The sequence below is a fragment of the Nelumbo lutea genome, chromosome 4, assembly GCF_056320005.1.
Source record: "Nelumbo lutea isolate HS-2025 chromosome 4, American lotus-T2T, whole genome shotgun sequence".
Lineage (NCBI taxonomy): Eukaryota > Viridiplantae > Streptophyta > Magnoliopsida > Proteales > Nelumbonaceae > Nelumbo > Nelumbo lutea.
In genome coordinates this window covers 84043578-84056075 of record NC_142687.1, presented here as the reverse complement: position 1 = coordinate 84056075, position 12498 = coordinate 84043578, and the positions used below count along the sequence as shown (strand labels likewise).

The window sequence follows — 12498 nt, the reverse complement described above, 5'->3', positions numbered from 1 at the left end:
ACTATTGTTCAGATGTAATGAATGGTAGACAAGCTTCCCCATGAGCCATAGCCCTGTACTCGGCCTCATCTAAAGATCTAGCAACAATAGATTGTTTCTTGCTTCTCCAAGTAACTGCTAATGGATTAGGGCTGACTGTATCTCGCTGACTAAGTAATTGCCCATATCTCTCTAGTTCGGCCCTCACTACAGTAGCTGCAACAGACTCCAAAGTGGTTGTAGTAGGAGGTCCAAGCAAGTCACTAGTTACTGCCATGTTCACATTTCCCTTCTTGTTTTTGAGTCTATTCAGCACAAGGTGAGGGTGAAGCTTCCAGCAGGTATCTCTCGTGTGTTTAGGCTTCTTTCAGTAGTCACAGATCAAATCTTTCTTATCTTCCTTCCTGATTTCATCTCCACCCTTGTCTCCACTCTGTTTAGGTTTCACAATACTAACAATAGCCAACTACTCAAGACCTAGATTCTTCATTGTAGGTTTTCAAGACTGCTATTCAGTCTTGATCACTAAGAGATTTTAGGTTCGATGAGAAGAGAAAGTGAAGAAGATGTAGAAGAAAGAGTGATGGAAGAGCAATAGAACACAGATTTTGAGGAGAAGAACAGAATGTCAATCATTCTGTCGCCGCCACTTTAAGTTAATATATATAGGTTATGCTAGTTACATGAAAGGACATATCTGCCCTTGGTGTTTACATCATAACTGTGACTAGATAACAACCAATATAAAACTGAAACTAGAAATAACAAAACAACAAAATAACCACAGCTGTGACTAGATACATTCTACCCTACGGACAGAGTGGTACCACAGCTGTGGGGCCCACATCAATGTTCTCTACACTCCCCCTCAAGTTGGGAGTATATGTTCATCATTCCCAACTTGGATAGATCCGCCTCTAGCTTCTTTCTTGATACGGCTTTAGTAAGAATGTCGGCTAGTTGCATACTGGATGTGATGTAAGGGAGGCATACTTCTTGAGATGAGACCCTCTCTCGCACAAAATGGCGGTCAACTTCAATGTGTTTGGTTCTGTCATGCTGTACTGGATTATGTGCTATATTAATGGCAGCTTGATTATCACAATACAGCATCAGGGGTTTCTCATACTCAATACCCAACTCCTCAATTAGAGATCTTAGCCATAGGATTTCAGCCACTCCATTGGCCATGGACCTGTATTCTACTTCAGCACTTGACCGGGGGACCACACTTTGTTTCTTACTTCTCCAGGAGACAAGGTTTCCTCCCACAATGGCACAATATCCCGAGGTAGACCTTCTGTCATCAACACTCCCAGTCCAATCTGCATCAGTATAAACCTCCACCTTCATGTGATTGTTGTTCTTGAAAAGTATACCCCTACCTGGGCATCTCTTCAAGTAGGCTAAGATTCTTTCTGCCACAAGAAGATGTGTGGTTCTAGGAGAATGCATGTACTGGCTGACAACACTAACAGCATAAGTAATATCTGGCCGAGTGAGGCAGAGATATAGGAGCTTTCCTACCAGTTGCTGGAACATAACTTTGTCTTCAAGAAGCTCCCCACTCTCGGCACTAATCCTGTGATTCTGTTCAATTGGTGTATCTGCAGGCTTGACACCTAACTTTCCAGTTTCTGCCAACAGGTCTAGGACATATTTCCTCTGAGATATAAAGATCCCCTGTTTGGATCTAGCAACCTCAATACCCAAAAAATATCGGAGTACACCAAGGTCCTTCACCTCAAATTCTTGGTGAAGAAGCTATTTAAGAGACTCAATCTCATGGCTATCATTCCCTGTGACCATAATATCATCAACATATACTGCCAACAGTGTCAAAGAGGACTCCACCCTCTTGATGAATAGGGTATGATCTGACTGGGCCTGTACATATCCAAACTTCACAAGTGCTAGTCTGAATCTATCGAACCAAGCCCTAGGTGACTGTTTCAAACCATACAAAGCCTTGTTGAGCCGGCAGACCTTCTTACCTACTTCTGCATCATAGAAGCCAGGAGGCAAACGCATGTAAACCTTTTCCTGCAGATCTCCATTCAGAAAGGCATTTTTCACATCCATTTGGTATAAAGGCCAAGTGTGACTTGCTGCAAGGGACAAGAGAACTCGAATAGTAGTCATCTTGGCTACCGGTGCAAATGTCTCCAAGTAATCTATGCCATAAGTCTGTGTAAACCCTCTTGCAACTAACCGAGCTTTATACCTCTCAATAGATCCATCTGCATTATGCTTCACCATAAATACCCATCTGCACCCAACTGGTTTCTTTCCTTTTGGCAAATCAACTACCTCCCAGGTGTTGTTCTTCAACAGAGCATCCATCTCAACATGCATTGCATCTTTCCATTCAGGGACGGATAGGGCTTCTTGCACTGTTCTTGGAATAGGGACATTGGAAATGGAGCTTAGGACCTGTAGGTAGGAGATAAGCGATCATAGGATAAAAAATGGGAAATACAGTGGGCTGTGGATGTGGTACAATGTCGTTTCCCTTTACGGACTGCAATTGGAAGGTCAAGATCATCTGTAGGGGAAGTCTCTGTGGGCTCTAGGACTGAAGTATCTGGACCTGGAGCTGCAGATGAGATTGGAGCTGGTCTGGACTGCTGATGATCAGGATCAACCTGCCTGCACCGCCTGTGATAAACCCTCAACTCCTGATCCCTCTGACCACCCTCACCATTGTAGCTTTCCCTCAACTCCTGATCCCTCTGACCACCCTCACCATTGCAGTTCTCATCACCCAATGGAATAGGTAAAGGAACTGCCCCACTCTCACTGCTCTCCCCCTGAAGACAAGAACTCAAACCCCCACTCTCACTACTCTCCCCCTGATGGGCAACCCGAGGATAATAGGGTGTCCCCTCAAAGAAAGTTACATCCATGGAGACAAACTTCCTCCCGAAGACAGGATCATAACAGCAATAACCCTTTTGAGTTTGTGCATAACCAAGGAAGATGCATTTGGAGGCTTTGGGTTCGAACTTGGAGGGATGGGGTCCGAGAAGCTAAACAAAGCAAGTGCAACCGAATGTCTTAAGGGGAATAGAAAACAAGTACTCACGTGGGTGTAGAAGCGAAAAAGGAGATCGCATATCAAGGACCCTGGAAGGGACCCGATTAATAAGGTATACCGCCGTGAGGATAGCGTCCCCCCAGAAGCGAATAGGGACATTAGAAGTAAACATGAGGCTTCTAGCCACTTCCAAAATGTGCCTATTCTTCCTCTCGGCAACTCCATTCTACTGAGGTGTATGAGGGCAAGAGCTTTGGTGGATAACCCCATGATGAAGAAGATAAGATGTCAATGATTTAGCAAAGTATTCCTTTGCGTTATCAGATCGGAGAACTTTGATCTTGGCATCAAACTGGGTTAGGATCATTTGGTGAAAATTTTGGGTCAGGGAAGGTACCTCATCTCGTGAACGCATGAGATAAACCCAAGAAAAGCGGGTATGGTCATCAACAAATAACAAAAAATATCTGTACCCACCCATGGAAGGGATATGATAAGGCCCCCAAACGTCAGTATTCACAATATCAAAAGAATTATCACTCCTTTTATTACTCAATAAATAAGGCTTTCTACAATGCTTAGCAAACTCACAACTTTCACACTATAGCTGAGACAACTCAATAGACTCAAATAAAATAGGAAACAAACTCTGTAAAGATCGAAAAGACAAATGACCTAATCGGTTATGCCAAAGCATAACCGGACTCACACTCTTAGAAACAAAGGACAACTTCTCTACTGACTCTCCCTGACGAAACCACTCCCCGAGCAGATAGATCCCATTCGTCTCACAGCTAGTCCCAATCACCTTCTGCGTCTCCAAGTCCTGAAAAACACATCGGTCAGGGAAGAAGGTTACTGAGCAGTTCATATGCTTGGTAATACTACTGACTGAAAGAAGGTTAGTATCAAGCTTAGGAACATGCAAAACAGATGATAGGGAGATAGTATCTGAAAGCTTGATGTCACCCTTCCCAGAAATAGGAACCAAGGAGCCATCAGCAATAGATACCTTATCCCTACCAGAAGACAAATGGTAAGTAGTAAACAGTGAAGGCAAGCTAGTCATGTGATCAGATGCACCTGAGTCTATTACCCAACAAGGTTCAGTAGTACCTGGAGCTGAGGCATGATAGGCTGAAGCTCGAGTACCTGAATGGGCGAAGGCAGATGTGATAGGGGCTGATGGAGGCTGCGGTGGTTGAGCTGAATTTCCAACCTCCTTTTCTAGCTGTATTAGGACAGCCCGAACTGCAGCTAAGGTCTCCAAAGATGTTCCTTTTGTGCCAGATGAGGATGCTGAATCAGTGTTCATGGCTACATGAGCAGTGCCCTTCTTGTTTCTTAACTTCGCAGGAACCAAGTGGGGGTGCAGTTTCCAACATGTCTCTTTTGTATGTTTGGGTTTCTTACAATGTTCACATACTACATCCTTCTTGTCTTCCTTCCTCCTGTCCTTCTCTGAATCACCCCCTGATTTGGGTGTAGCCGCTACAAAGGCTGATATGGGTTGCATCATAACCTTCCTTCTGGTTTCTTCACTATGTACAAATGAGTAAGCCTGAGAGAGAGTCACATTGTCTCTAGTCAAAATCTGTTGCCTCACAATATCATATTCTGAGTTCAGTCCCGCCAGGAACTCAAACACTCTGTTTGTCTCGATGTGCTTTCTATGGGTCTGAGCATCTTTGGGACTCTCCCACTCAAGAGTCTCTAAGTGATCAATCTCATGCCACAGGGACTTCAAGGTAGAGAAGTAGACCGATACCGGTTTCTCTCCTTGTTTAAGGGTGTTCACTTCACATTTCAATTCATATGCTCTGGCAACATTAAGGGGTTGGGAGTAAGTTTCTTTCATAACACCCCATATCTCCTTAGCTGTTTTTGCCCACAAATAATTCCAGCTAATATGAGGCTGCATAGAATTACACAGCCATGTCATAACCAAGTAGTTTTCTTGCATCCACTTGGTATATGTCGGGTTTCCCTTGGAAGGTTCTTTCATATCTCCCAGGAGGTACCCTAATTTACCTCTTCCACCAATAGCCATCATGGCTGATTGGGCCCATTCCAAATAGTTTGATCCATCAAACTTTACGGTCGTAATCTGACCACCCATCTCAGAAATACCACCATAACTGATGTTCCCAAGACTGCCTTCTGCCTGAATTTTAGACTCCATTTCTGTCAAGTCTCAAAACAGTACTTGAATCACCAATCACAATCAAAACAATATAGGCCTGATCTGTATTCTCAGTGTATGTGCACAAAACCGAAGTAATTCTGATCTGAAACCAACTAGCCAACACAGCAATAGTTGTCCGTAGATCTCTAACCCCCTTAGAACTCTGAGAACAGCTTTAAAACAAAACTGATATGCTAGGGAAAGTTAGGGTTTTAATCAGTCCTGAAAGGAAGCAATTCAGTCGCACAGTCCAAACTATATAGATGAGCTTGCAGTAGGGTTAATAAGAAACCCTAGAATCTGATCGGATCTACCAATCAACTTAAGAGTAGCTCTAGGTAGATCACAGAGTTCAGTCAACCACTAGAGCTTGCCGCAGATCACTTTCAAACCCTAGAGTAGAAAGGAACACAGTTCGGTCCAGGGTTTGATGTAAAACCCTAGGAAATCGAAGAGAGAAAGAGCTAGAATGGTTCGGCCTTCCCCTCCAGATAGGTCCAACCTATCTTCTCTGAAAGAACTTCTATTAAAAAGTAACAACTTACAAGGAAAAAATAGTTCGCTGCCTTCTAGGGTTACCTGAACCCTAGTCTTCTCTGATCCTTCCTGACCACCAACACTCTGCAACCCTAGCAAGTTTCCAACAGCTGCTGGTACCTCTGGCGATCTCCAAGAATCAGTCTGTGAACTCCTCCTTTTCATCTTTCAGTCCTAGGAGATTCTCATGTGGTCGGCTGGTATTAAACTCACATGAAAAACCCTAACTTGGCTCTGATACCATGTAGGTTTTCAAGACTGCTATTCAGTCTTGATCACTAAGAGATTTTAGGTTCGATGAGAAGAGAAAGTGAAGAAGATGTAGAAGAAAGAGTGATGGGAGAGCAATAGAACACAGATTTTGAGGAGAAGAACAAAATGTCAATCATTCTGCCGCCGCCACTTTAAGTTAATATATATAGGTTATGCTAGTTACATGAAAGGACATATCTGCCCTTGGTGTTTACATCATAACTGTGACTAGATAACAACCAATATAAAATTGAAACTAGAAATAACAAAACAACAAAATAACCACAGCTGTGACTAGATACATTCTACCCTACGGACAGAGTGGTACCACAGCTGTGGGGCCCACATCAATGTTCTCTACATTCATCATCACATTCCTCCTATTCTCTTCTCCTAATACAAAGGCATATGCCTGAGAGAGAGTAACACTATCTCTGGAAAGGATATGTTTCCTTGTGATGTCATACTCTGGGTTAAGACCAGCAAGAAATTCAAAGACTCTATTCTTCTCTAAGAGCTTCTGATAGGTTGTTGCATCCTTGCTACTTTCCAAACCACCGTCTCTAAATGGTCAATCTCCTGCCATAGGGTTTTAAAAGCCGAAAAATAAACAGCAATAGGTTTATCTCCCTGTCTGGTAGCAATAACCTGATTTCTCAACTGGTAGTCCCTAGCAACATTTCGCTCTATGAATAGGTTTCTGCATCCTCATCTCAAATTTCCCTAGCTATGTTAGCCCACAAAAAGTTTTTACTTATATGGGGCAGCATAGAATTGCACAGCCAAGTCATTACCATATAATTCTCCTATACCCACTAGGAGTAGATGGTCTCGGGTTTCACTTCCTCACTAGTGATATACCCCAACTTCCCACGAGCACCAATGGCCATCTTGGCAGATTGTGACCATTCTAAATAGTTTGTACCAACCCTGAAAAGGTCTCCAACACCTCCTTCTCCTTGTTCCATCTCTCTCTGGTTTGTTTTCATCTCTGTGACCCTCCATTATTCCCAAAAAAGGGTTAGAAAATCACTTTAAGATGGAAAAATATGTAATAATCTCCTTTAGGCACCACAAACACCCTTCTGGTACCCTCGAGAGACCTCCAAAACAGATGGGACTTGAACCGCCCTCTTTAGAAAAACTTCAAGAAACCCTAAAAAAACTAGGGTGCCACTTCCTAGGTCAAAATTGAAGAGTCCTACAAAAACAAGACTCTCCCCCATTTCTCCAGTTCTTACTGAATTTGGTGGGAAACCCTAGACCAGCTACAAGGCAATACAGATCCACCAAAAAAATCCAAAAACTAGGCTTACCTGAGGTCTTCGATCAGCCTCTCACCTCACCATGCAGTCGGCAGATCTAGGGTTGCATGATGAAGCAGCTTAAGTAGCTTTCGGACTGCTCTGGTACCAAGTAGAAATTGCAGAAAGTTGTTTTGATATTATCTTTGTGAAGAAAAGAAAAGAAGTTGAACGGTTTCAGCAAGAGAAAGAAAGAAAAGAAGAAGTAGAAGAGAATGGGATGTTGCCATAATTGAATTGATCTGCCCCCCCCCTCCTTTGATTTATATACTTATAAATAAAGAATGAAGAAATACAATAATACCCTTACTAGGTCAGCTACTTGAAGTAGCTGAACAATCACAACTTAACATAAATTAATGGGCCTAAGGCTCAATAATTTCCTAACTGAATAAAGAAAATAAAAGTAAAACACAGTTGGGCCAAACAACTTATCATCGGCCCAAACTGAACATCAATAAACTTCAAAGGTTTCTTAACTCTGAATTTGAGGTCAAGGATTTAGGAGATCTCAGGTATTTCTTGGGAATTGAAGTTGATAGATCTAAGGATGGTATCTTTATTTCTCAGCGCAAGTATGTCCTTGACCTCCTTGCAGAGACTGGTAAACTTGGTGCTAAACCGGCCTCCACTCCTATAGATCCCAATCATAAACTTTCTGCTACTAATGGTGAACTTTTGTTTGATAAGGGAGTGTTTCAGAGACTGCTTGGTAAGTTGTTATATCTTTGCATGACTCGGCTGGATATTTCCTATGCAGTGAGTGTTATTAGTCAGTTTATGCATTCTCCCAAAGATACACATTTAGTTGTTGCAGAAAGTTGTGTTACTTGAAAGGTACTCCAGTGAAAGGTAGGAGATCCAGCTCGGGATATTGTGGTTTGGTGGCAGGGAACATTGTCTCATGGAGGAGTAAGAAATAGTCTGTAGTTGTTAGATCCTCTGCTGAAGCAGAGTACAGGGCAATGGCACATGGTGTGTCAAAATTGTTGTGGCTGCGATCACTTTTAGAAGAATTGGGAGTTTTCTATGAAAAGCCAATGATGCTCTATTGTGACAACCAGGCAGTTATCAACATTGCTCACAATCCTGTTCAACATGACAGAACTAAGCACATTGAGGTTGATAGGCATTTTATACGGGAAAGAGTTGCTTCAGGGGAAGTTTGCTTGCCATTTATTGCATCAAAAGAGCAGTTGGTTGATGTTTTGACCAAGGGAGTTCCAAGAGGGAAGTTGACACACTATATAAGCAAGCTGGGCATGATCAACATCTTTGCTCAGCTTGAGGGGGTGTAGAGAGACTGGGCCGAATGGGCCCTAGTATCTATCCTTTTATTCTTTGTAATGTGGTATCTATTTGTTTTGTTAATGGGCCTGTCTTTGTGGGCCTGTTACTTCTTTTTGTAAGCTTACTTTAAGTTCTTGCTTATCTGGCCGCCCACTTAAGGGCATACTTGTAATTAACATAGTTAATGAAGATTAACAAAAGGATTAGAGAGGGGAGAGAGGAGATTATCGAACTCTTCTTCCTCTTCTTTTCTCCATCTTCTTCCTTTGTACTGCTGTCTTCTACCTTTCTTCTACTTTTCTCTCTATTTTTAACCAAGTTTATATCAGTTTTAGAGGACTGATTTACTTCTATTTATTAGAGGGTTTAGATGATGATGCACTAGTAATTTCCAGCTCAAAAAGAACCAATTCTTTTTTGCTAAATTCCTATTCTTCAATAAAGGTCATCCAATTGGCAAGATGAGAGACATGCTCAGATAAGACCTATCATCAATGTTGACTTGTAGTCTTGTACCATACATAAATTATTGGCGATAACAACTAACAAGAGCTTCTTAAAGACAGATAAAAAAGGAGAAATACCTAAACAAATTTCTCTTCTTTGAAAGTCTTTCTTATTTCAGTTAGGGATTAAATGGCCGAGTCATCCATGAGTTACGCATATTCTGTCATGTAAAGTTGACAATGGGAGAACTTTTATATTAACAAGTTTATTTTTTATTCAAATCAACTAATCAAAGCTTATATTTTGGGGTATTATGATGGTCATTTACATTGACGAGCAATAAAGCATGGTAATTTGTTTATTTATAATCAAGATGTTTTATTCAATAGCTGTGGCTCTAGGTTACAATCTCATAATCAAATTGTTGAAAGTTGTTCCTTAGCAATAAATGACTGAACACTGAATATCTTTCCTCTATTTTACAATTCATATTAATGATGAGTTGCTACATTCTTGGGAATTTGTTTGCAGAACCAGTTCTTCATATCAGGTCTTTCTGGAGATGAGATAATACGTAATCGTGTTTTGGAAGCATTATATAGACGTATTATGCGAGCATACAAAGAACAAAAGTGTTTCAGGGTTATTGTTGTCATACCACTCTTACCTGGATTTCAGGTACTAATTCTTTGCCACCTAATAATCAAATTAAACATACTTTTTGTCTCTTACTCTATCTTGAAGTTGAAATTTGGTAGGGTGGTGTGGATGATAGCGGTGCAGCATCTGTAAGAGCTATAATGCATTGGCAATTTCGAACCATTTGCAGAGGGCAACATTCAATATTGCATTATCTTTATGACCTCCTTGGTCCAAAAACATGTGATTATATTTCTTTCTATGGTCTAAGATCTTATGGTAAACTTTTTGATGGCGGTCCTGTGGCTACCAGTCAGGTGAAGTGCCTTCCATTGGAAGTGCCTCTTCTATTTATATGCATATCTGTTTGCATCAGATTTACTACTTTTTTTTTTCCAGTGAGTAATTCTTTTACTGTTTCTGCAGGTATATGTGCACAGCAAGCTGATGATAATCGATGACCGTGTGGCCTTGATTGGATCAGCTAATATAAATGATAGAAGTTTAATTGGATCAAGAGATTCTGAGGTACATTGACTTGTGTCTTAGGGCTTTTCCTGGGTTATATTTGCCCTCTCTACATCTATGAGACTATGACAGGTTGAACATGTTCAGTTTGATTCGCAACCTGTTATTTCAGCCCAAGTTAGGCAATCGATATATGTACTGGAAAATTTCCATTTCTAATTTCTCTAACGTGAATACTACTGTTTCAGATTGGTGTACTTATTGAAGATAAAGAATTTTTAGATACTTCCATGGATGGAAAACCCTGGAAAGCTGGAAAGTTCGCCTTCAGTCTTCGCCTCTCATTATGGTCTGAACATCTTGGTCTTCATGCAGGACAGGTTTGTACTCATGAATGATTTGGTATTTCTGTAATTTTTTTACAGTAATGCACTTATTTCTGCATTTCTTTTTGGTTAGCAACAATTGAGTATATTTGAAATTTTGTATTAAAGAAAAAGTGAGTGTGATAAGTGCAAGCTCCTTGAGTATCCAATGAAAAGGAAAAAAGAGAAAAAAACTAACTAAGAGCAGAACTTGCTCAGCAATTGAACTTCCCAGTATGTCATATTACAAAAAGTACATATAGTCTGGCATATCAGTTCCCAATACAACTCCTGCAAACTGAAGTTATATAGCATTCATCACTGCCACTGAATATTGCTCTGAAAGGGTTTATTCTCTTCTTAACTGCACTGTGGGTTTCTTTCCATTGCTATTGAAGTTCTTAAAAATATTATGCATTTTCCTTTTTCAGTAATACTTGTTATTAATTATTTCAGATCAGTCAAATCCATGATCCTGTTGTTGATGAAACCTACAAAAACATTTGGATGGCAACTGCAAAGGTGAGTTGTGCGTCCAGTTTTGGGTAAATATCTCTATGTAGCATGCCCTGGGATTTTGGTTAAAAAAACAATTAAAAACTGTAGATTTTGAGAGGTCATATGTCTTTTAGATGCTGCTTTTTCTTTACATCAAGTAGACTCTTGAGTATGGTTGTCATAATTTCCTGAGATTTTGATTTTTTTTATCAATAACAGCAACTTTCCATTAAGAAACAAAATTAATTACAAGGAAGGGGAGATAAAATTTCTTAACTCCCCCTGTTGGGCAAGAGCCCCCATAAAAGCAATAAAGAGAAATTACAACATAGCCCAAAATAAAGAATCCCAAGCCACCCCTTGCTTAGCTAACGCGTCAGCAAAAGAGTTAGCAGATCTCTTCACCCAACTGTACTTCACTTCCATATCCTTTGTCAGCCACTTGTAGTTTTTCTTTTCATTGTTAAAGTTCCACAACCCCGCCTTATCCTCTTGCAGTCATCCTACTACCACCTGCGAGTCACCTTCAACCACGAGTTTCCTTATTTCTTTGCCCTTCGTATTCCTTCCAGAACCACAAGAATCTCAGCCCTAAGGGAATCACCTACCCTTACTAAAAATTTAAGGTCAGTTACTTTAAATTTGGAGATTTTTTTATTTTTTTCTGCAATCAATATTGAAACATTTATTAATAGAAAGATAAACAAGATAGGAGTGATAGGATGTGTGACCAATGTTTTCAAAGGCGTGGGAGGCACACCTCCAAGCAAGGCGCCTCCAAAACACCCTGAGGTGTCTGAGAGAGGCGTTGACACCTCTGAGGTGTACGCCGTTTATGCCTCATACACTTTTTTCATGAGGCGTTCTAGAGGTGTACGCCTCTGGAAGTCACTTTCCAAGACCCCCCTTCCTCTTCCTCCTTCCTCCTCATCCCCCTCCTCTTAAGGAGGCTTACGCCTCCTTGTGTTCAGGAGGCTTATGCCTCTTACATTATGAACTATGCCTCACACCTCTAGGTAGTGGAACGCCTCCGCATTTTAAAACATTGTATGTAACAATCACAAAGTAAAGCAACGAAGTACAGAGTTTCCCCATAGAAGTGGTTCCATGGAGCAAGTCCACATGAAAAGTTTCATTTACCATAACTGGATGTTGGCTATGATTCATGCTTTATCCTCAATCTCACCCTTAAGCATGTTTGACTACCCTTTGGGTTTCCACAGCCCCATAATGGTACCACTTCTTGGTCCATGGTCACTCAAGAGCATTCCTTCATATTGCTAAAATTACCTATGGACTGGTCCTAGGGTAGGCCATCAGAATTAAAGCTTCATTAAAATCACATTTCTAGAATGGAACCCATGGAAACCTGGTTGAAACCATAGCCCAAGTAATGGTCCTCAGCCCCAAATAATGAGGAAGTGTACCATATGCCTACCCATTCTTTTTTTTTTTTTTATCAGCAAAAGAGAACTTTATTTAAATTTGGGGTTAAAT

General features: G+C 40.9%; 1 protein-coding gene across 4 annotated transcripts in view; it reads left to right on the top strand.

Moving 5' to 3' along the window:
- Positions 1-12498, top strand: part of LOC148861423 (phospholipase D zeta 1-like) — a 175006-nt gene that overhangs the window by 145900 nt on the left and 16608 nt on the right. For all 4 annotated transcript variants that reach the window (XR_016112471.1, XR_016112470.1, XM_088982775.1 and 1 more), the window contains 5 exons: positions 9563-9709; positions 9790-9987; positions 10097-10198; positions 10387-10518; positions 10960-11025. Coding sequence is in view for 2 of the 4 variants with exons in the window: in XM_088982775.1 (XP_088838901.1) it covers positions 9563-9709; positions 9790-9987; positions 10097-10198; positions 10387-10518; positions 10960-11025 (645 nt within the window). In the remaining 2 variants the exon portion in view is untranslated. The remainder of the gene's footprint in view (positions 1-9562; positions 9710-9789; positions 9988-10096; positions 10199-10386; positions 10519-10959; positions 11026-12498) is intronic.